This window comes from Crocuta crocuta, unplaced genomic scaffold (assembly GCF_008692635.1).
Source record: "Crocuta crocuta isolate KB4526 unplaced genomic scaffold, BGI_CrCroc_1.0 scaffold1171, whole genome shotgun sequence".
Classification (NCBI taxonomy): Eukaryota; Metazoa; Chordata; class Mammalia; order Carnivora; family Hyaenidae; genus Crocuta; species Crocuta crocuta.
In genome coordinates, this window is record NW_027530879.1 from 405,667 (window position 1) to 413,753 (window position 8,087).

General features: G+C 42.6%; 2 protein-coding genes across 6 annotated transcripts in view; one reads left to right on the forward strand and one right to left on the reverse strand.

Moving 5' to 3' along the window:
- BMX (BMX non-receptor tyrosine kinase) overlaps positions 1-1,386 on the forward strand; it is a 47,573-nt gene extending 46,187 nt beyond the window's left edge. For all 3 annotated transcript variants that reach the window (XM_077769640.1, XM_077769642.1, XM_077769641.1), the window contains one exon: positions 536-1,386. In XM_077769640.1, the coding sequence (XP_077625766.1) occupies positions 536-610 (75 nt within the window). In that variant the 3' untranslated portion in view covers positions 611-1,386. The remainder of the gene's footprint in view (positions 1-535) is intronic.
- A 4,403-nt stretch (positions 1,387-5,789) lies between these two features.
- ACE2 (angiotensin converting enzyme 2) overlaps positions 5,790-8,087 on the reverse strand; it is a 41,853-nt gene continuing 39,555 nt past the window's right edge. For all 3 annotated transcript variants that reach the window (XM_077769644.1, XM_077769643.1, XM_077769645.1), the window contains one exon: positions 5,790-6,749. In XM_077769644.1, the coding sequence (XP_077625770.1) occupies positions 6,641-6,749 (109 nt within the window). In that variant the 3' untranslated portion in view covers positions 5,790-6,640. The remainder of the gene's footprint in view (positions 6,750-8,087) is intronic.

Here is an 8,087-nt window from a genome sequence, read left to right on the forward strand (position 1 = left end):
GTTTCCACATTTAAAAAGTCACTAGCTTTATGGGGCGCCTGGGTGGCTGAGTCGGTAAGCGTCTGACTTTGGCTCAGGTCATGATCTCACATTTTGTGAGTTCGAGCCCCGCATCAGGCTCTGAGCTGTCAGCACAGTCTGGAGCCTGTTTCGGATTCTGTGTCTCCCTCTCCCTCTCTGCTCTCTCCCCTCCCCTCCCCCCACTCACATTCTGTCTCTCTCTCCCTCTCAAAAATAATTAAAATAAACATTAAAAAAAAGTCACTAGCTTTGGGACTGAGATATACATATCTTATATATATTAATGTTCATTTGCTTATTTTGAGACAGAGAGACAGAATCCCAAGCAGGCCCCGTGCTGTCAGTGCAGAGCCCGATGCCAGGCTTGATCTCACAAACCGTGAGACCATGACCTGAACTGAAATAAATCAAGAGTCGGACGCTTAACTGACTGAGTCACCCAGGTGCCCCTTATATATTTTATTTTTAATCATAATTTTTATAAACTAAGCCATTGGGTTTTTCTTTTATTTAGCTTCCAGAAAAGCGCCCCACATTTCAGCAACTCCTATCTTCCATTGAACCACTGCGGGAAAAAGACAAGCCCTGAAGAAGAAATCGGGAGACCTGATGAGAATGAATGTAAACGCTGGCCAACATTTTCATTCTTTTTAAGGAAAGTAGCAAGGCACAGACAATGTAATTCAGCTAGTTGTTCTTAATAGTCTTCTGTGTGCTGTTTGTTATATTATCTAGAAATGAACAAGGTAAAAAGCCAAAAGGCTTCCTTGAAATTTAGGTCAAATTAGTAATTTGTGTATGCTGCTCTTGATATTACACTTCCCAGCCTGTAGCCGAAGCACATCTTCTGATTGTGATATAGAGTGCGTACCATGTGTAAAGATGGAACGGAATTGACAAGTTCTTTGTTGGATATTTGTTCTTTTCCTTATATTGTCACTATCATAATTAAATATGTTACTAATGAGTACCAAAATGTGGACATGTGCCTTCATGTTCCAATGGTGTCAAACTTTCGCACAACATCCAGAATGCCCTAGCGGACCTCCTTATGTGGTGGGCCATCACGAGGTGGTCCAGAATCCAACCCAAATGACCCAACTCTCATCTGATTTCCAGATTAGAACGATGACTCTTTGTCTCATGTCTAAATGCCATGCAGATATAAAACTAAACTAATGTTATTCAAGAATACATTAAATATTCCATGAAGATCACATTTTAAAAGATGCTAAGGTAAATAGGATGCCTTTTTCCTTAACCTTCATCCTTATTATTTTGATTCTGTGTAACCATGGTTTTATTTCTAGAATGGATTGTTGCTTCCTAATCATTTTAAATCCTTAGATTTGGGGCTCTGGGGCTTCTGGCTAGTTTGGTAACTGAAATGTCCATTTCAGTCTCCTATCTTGACACAAAGAGACAGAAATACTATTTCAGTCTCTCATGGGCAATTGCCAAAAGGTACTTCTGCTTTAAAACTATTCTGGGGGTGGCAGGCACCTGGTTGGCTCAGTTGGTTAAGCGTCCGACTCTTGATTTTGGCTCAGGTCATGATCTCCTCATGGTTCATGAGTTCAAGCCCTGCATCAGGCTCTTCGCTGACAGCATGGAGCCTGCTGGGGATTCTGTCTCCCCCCTTCTCTCTGCCCATCACCCGCTTGCTCGCTCTCTCTCTCTCTCTCAAAATAAATAGAAGTAAACAGATAAATAAATAAAACTATTCCTGGGAATCCCCTCCTTCATGGCTTACTGCTGAACCCACAGGTTTTCATCTCTCTTGAACTACTTCACTGTCTTTTCTGTAACGTCAAGGAGGGGAAGAGAAAAGTTATGTGTAGGCACAATTACAATGAAAAGACACCTCATTACACCCCGCTGCTACTCCCCGGATGTACACTCACCATGTCCCTTAAGAGACACTCATATTCTTTCTCATCCCACTGACTCCATCACCTCCCAGGTCTTTCCAATGATCCCTCTTGGTTGTTTCTTCACATGTAAATGCTGCTTCCTGTATTTTCAGAAGAACTGACTTTTGATAGCCACTTTCTACCATTTTACAGAGGTGCACAAAGCTCAATTTATAATGAGATGGAACTTTAAAAATAACCGCTAGGGCATTTATACATTCAGTGAACATTTCTTTAACAAGGACCGTGTGGCATGTCCTGTCCTACCCAAGGGAAAAGAAGGAACAAGTAACACAACCCGTGTTCCTCAACGGGCCCTCTTGAAGGCTGTTTTCTCCTCTTCTCCTTATGTTTATGTATTTGGTTTTTTAAAAACAATCCTTTGAATGGAAAAAGATAGTTGCAAATGACAAATCACATAAAGGGTTAATATCCAAAATCTGTAAGGAACTCACCAAACTCCACACCCAAAAAACAAACAANCGAATGGATCAAGAAAATGTGGTATATTTATACAATGGAACACTACATGGCAATGAGAAAGAATGACATCTGGCCATGTGTAGCAACATGGATGGAACCTGAGGGTGTTATGCTGAGCGAAATAAGTCAGGCAGAGAAGGACAGATATCATATGTTTGCACGTATAGGAGGATAAAAGGAACTTAATGGAGGACCGTGGGGAAGAAGAAGGGGAAAAATAGTGGGGGAAAGGGAGGGAGGCAAACCATGAGAGACTCTTGAATGCCAAGAACAAACTGAGAGCTGATGGGAGTGGGGGAGAGGGGAAAGGGGGTGATGGGCATGGAGGAGGGCACTTGTGGGGATGAGCACTGGGTGTTATGTGGAAACCAACTTGACAATAAACTATTAAAAAAATAATAGTATGTATGTTACAAAACATTGAATACACAATAAAATATAATTGACAAAAAACTTTTTAAAAATAAAAATAAAAACAATCCTTTTTTATAACAAAAGTAATATACGCTAATTGCAAAAATTCAAACAATACAGAATTGTCTACTATGAAAAGAGCCAAAGCCTTGCTCAGAAGCCTGGCTCCAAAAAGCAAGTCAAGCAAGATTTGAAGACAGAGGTTTATAAGAAAGTAAGCCCAGTGATGCTAGAAGGGGTCAACTAGAGGAACAATATCTATACCCCAGAAAACATGCATCATTTTGAAAATGCTATTTAACCACATTTGGTGGTGATAGCTAGCATTTATTGTTGTTGTTTTAAACCAGGGCACTGCCTACATGCTCTTGGAAGTGAAGAGAAGGTCATCCTCCCTAGACCTGGCTCACAGATCCACCGTGACCGTTATCTCCATAGACTTTATTAAGTGAGAAATTCCTCTAACATTATGCTGGTCACCACAGGCAGTGAGTTGATGGGTAGAGGTTAGATATCTTAATCTATTTTGAATCAGTCTTCAGGTATGTAGTGGAGGCTGTGCTCAGAATGGGTCTGGGTTCTGAGACAAAGAAAAGGGGTATCAGGCTTGGTTCCTAATCTGATGGTGTAAACCATCTTAACACACCTCCTTCTAGACCGATCTGATAGCTGGTTTGTACAATAAAGCAATTTAAGAAATTGGGGAACATTCCAAGACATTTGAGAGGTCAAGTCTTCCCAGGGAGTCAGACGGCAACTTTGTCCATGGAAATGAAACGCAGACAGAATCCAAAGGAGCCCAGCACATACGGACATGTCAGACCACACGAGTGTGGATCTAGTATTTATTGATTGTCTGCTTTGTGCTCAGTGCTACTCAGACATTGTGGGTGAATACAAGATTTAAGAGATTGGGTACCCACTTCAGAGGATGACATTCACCTGAGATTTCTAGTCGCTCCACAGAGAACAACAGAAGTGAATTTCTGTCGGGTATGCTCTGGGGGGTTCCTGAAGGCCCCTGGAGCTAGTTTTCTCTTGCCAGGGAGATGAGCAAGCCTCTTGGAAGTAAGAAGGCCACATCTGTAAACAGCTTTCTAGATCCTTCTCTTCTTTAGACATGTCATCCCGAAGAACGCGTGGTCCAGTCCAATCATCACTGTGGGCTAATCACTACGGTACTGAGATTAACTTAATGTGAAAAGAGTGTGTCATCCTTTATACTTGAAATAAAGTGAACAGTGTGTGTCATTTCCAATCCCCCGCTCCGCCAGTTGGCAGACACTGTCCCGAAAAGCGACCCATCCAGATTCCATACAAGGCCCCAACACTTGCTCCCCCCAAACAGCCCATTTTTCTCTTTCAATTCCAGCCATACAACAGACATTTCCACACCCCTTACCCCCAAACAGCTGCTGAGGCCAAGGACCCATTTTCTCTATTATTCTCAAATATAAACAGAAGTCAAATCTGAGGCAGACATAAGTACGGAAAGCAAGTGAAGATGCCCTCTCTTCAGGCATGTCTTCTTGGGACAGCTCTTCCTGAGCAGAGCCATGGTTTTGATATTTAATGACATCTTTATAATCTCATATTGTCAGTGCTGTAAAATTAACATTTACATACAATAAAATCACCTCAAGAGGAAAGAGATCTTCCTAAAACGCAGTCTGAGCATCATCAACATGTTGGAACCCTGGATTGTTTTCTCCTTTACTCAAGTCCACAGAGGCATAAGGATTCTCTTCACTTCCTGCTTGAGTTTTCCTGTTAAATAAAGCAAAGTCACCTTAGTATAGTGATGTTGGAGTGACACTGTCTCCTGTGGACCCCACTGGGTCCAGGCAGCTCTGACACTTGAGTGTCAAATGGCTTGTTGGTGAATTGGTTTACAGCTCCTGGTGGGCTGTAAACACCTAGAGAGTACTAGATTCATTCCCTTTGCACCCTGATTGGTTGGCATGATGGCTGGCAGAGCATGGCAGACCACCTAGGGCACATACTCTGCAGTCAGAGAGAGTGGGCCTCTGTACCCAGTTTGCCTATGTGGCAAATGACGGCGAGCATACAAAGTCAATGAGATAGTGCTAGCCCAGCGCCCACAGTACCCGGCATACAGTCCTCAACAAATAGGAACCATTATTATTTTTTTTTTTACAAAGTGGTTGTTTAGCCAATTGCCTCATTTTAAATAGCTTCTCTACTAAAATATAAACTNCTTTTTTATAACAAAAGTAATATACGCTAATTGCAAAAATTCAAACAATACAGAATTGTCTACTATGAAAAGAGCCAAAGCCTTGCTCAGAAGCCTGGCTCCAAAAAGCAAGTCAAGCAAGATTTGAAGACAGAGGTTTATAAGAAAGTAAGCCCAGTGATGCTAGAAGGGGTCAACTAGAGGAACAATATCTATACCCCAGAAAACATGCATCATTTTGAAAATGCTATTTAACCACATTTGGTGGTGATAGCTAGCATTTATTGTTGTTGTTTTAAACCAGGGCACTGCCTACATGCTCTTGGAAGTGAAGAGAAGGTCATCCTCCCTAGACCTGGCTCACAGATCCACCGTGACCGTTATCTCCATAGACTTTATTAAGTGAGAAATTCCTCTAACATTATGCTGGTCACCACAGGCAGTGAGTTGATGGGTAGAGGTTAGATATCTTAATCTATTTTGAATCAGTCTTCAGGTATGTAGTGGAGGCTGTGCTCAGAATGGGTCTGGGTTCTGAGACAAAGAAAAGGGGTATCAGGCTTGGTTCCTAATCTGATGGTGTAAACCATCTTAACACACCTCCTTCTAGACCGATCTGATAGCTGGTTTGTACAATAAAGCAATTTAAGAAATTGGGGAACATTCCAAGACATTTGAGAGGTCAAGTCTTCCCAGGGAGTCAGACGGCAACTTTGTCCATGGAAATGAAACGCAGACAGAATCCAAAGGAGCCCAGCACATACGGACATGTCAGACCACACGAGTGTGGATCTAGTATTTATTGATTGTCTGCTTTGTGCTCAGTGCTACTCAGACATTGTGGGTGAATACAAGATTTAAGAGATTGGGTACCCACTTCAGAGGATGACATTCACCTGAGATTTCTAGTCGCTCCACAGAGAACAACAGAAGTGAATTTCTGTCGGGTATGCTCTGGGGGGTTCCTGAAGGCCCCTGGAGCTAGTTTTCTCTTGCCAGGGAGATGAGCAAGCCTCTTGGAAGTAAGAAGGCCACATCTGTAAACAGCTTTCTAGATCCTTCTCTTCTTTAGACATGTCATCCCGAAGAACGCGTGGTCCAGTCCAATCATCACTGTGGGCTAATCACTACGGTACTGAGATTAACTTAATGTGAAAAGAGTGTGTCATCCTTTATACTTGAAATAAAGTGAACAGTGTGTGTCATTTCCAATCCCCCGCTCCGCCAGTTGGCAGACACTGTCCCGAAAAGCGACCCATCCAGATTCCATACAAGGCCCCAACACTTGCTCCCCCCAAACAGCCCATTTTTCTCTTTCAATTCCAGCCATACAACAGACATTTCCACACCCCTTACCCCCAAACAGCTGCTGAGGCCAAGGACCCATTTTCTCTATTATTCTCAAATATAAACAGAAGTCAAATCTGAGGCAGACATAAGTACGGAAAGCAAGTGAAGATGCCCTCTCTTCAGGCATGTCTTCTTGGGACAGCTCTTCCTGAGCAGAGCCATGGTTTTGATATTTAATGACATCTTTATAATCTCATATTGTCAGTGCTGTAAAATTAACATTTACATACAATAAAATCACCTCAAGAGGAAAGAGATCTTCCTAAAACGCAGTCTGAGCATCATCAACATGTTGGAACCCTGGATTGTTTTCTCCTTTACTCAAGTCCACAGAGGCATAAGGATTCTCTTCACTTCCTGCTTGAGTTTTCCTGTTAAATAAAGCAAAGTCACCTTAGTATAGTGATGTTGGAGTGACACTGTCTCCTGTGGACCCCACTGGGTCCAGGCAGCTCTGACACTTGAGTGTCAAATGGCTTGTTGGTGAATTGGTTTACAGCTCCTGGTGGGCTGTAAACACCTAGAGAGTACTAGATTCATTCCCTTTGCACCCTGATTGGTTGGCATGATGGCTGGCAGAGCATGGCAGACCACCTAGGGCACATACTCTGCAGTCAGAGAGAGTGGGCCTCTGTACCCAGTTTGCCTATGTGGCAAATGACGGCGAGCATACAAAGTCAATGAGATAGTGCTAGCCCAGCGCCCACAGTACCCGGCATACAGTCCTCAACAAATAGGAACCATTATTATTTTTTTTTTTACAAAGTGGTTGTTTAGCCAATTGCCTCATTTTAAATAGCTTCTCTANNNCACTTCCGGGGCTCCTGGGTGGCTCAGTTGGTTAAGCGGCCAACTTCAGCTCAGGTCATGATCTCGAAGTTTGTGACTTCGAGCCCCGCATCGATCTCTGTGCTGACAGCTCAGAGCCTGATGCCTGCTTCAGATTCTGTATCTTCCTCGCTCTCTGCCCCTTCCCTGCTTGTGCTCTGTCTTTCTCAAAAAAAATGAATAAAAACATTAAAAAAAATTAAATTATCAACTTACAAAGTGTAGAACAGCCCTATGGCCCAGCAAACAGCTTTGGAAACTGGGTGTATATCCTGATGTGTTACTGACTAACCGTGTACATTTGAATTACTTGGTCTCTCTGAATCCCAGTTTGATATGTACATGAAGATAATTAGATAATTACATATTTACATCCTACATTTGCCCAGAATATTAATGCATGAAGAGTACTGAGCAGGGTAACCAGCCCTATTTTTCGGGATACCTTCTATTAACACAGCATGTGGCATGAAGGAGGTTCCCCAAATAACTGATGTAATGAATTAACTTTGGAATAGCATCTCATGTGCAAAGTAAGAATGCTTCTCAAACCATAATGTGCATAGAAATCACCTGGGGGGAGGTCTCANACTAAAAATGCATATATCTATCTATACGATGGAATACTACATGGCAATGAGAAAGAATGGCATCTGGCCATGTGTAGCAACATGGATGGAACTTGAGGGTGTTATGCTGAGCGAAATATGTCAGGCAGAGAAGGACAGATACCATATGTTTGCATGTATAGGTGGATTAGGAGGAACTTAACGGAGGACCATGGGGGAGAAGAAGGGGAAAAATAGTGGGGGAGAGGGAGGGAGGCAAACCATGAGAGACACTTGAATGCTGAGAACAAACTGAGGGCTGATGGGGGTGGG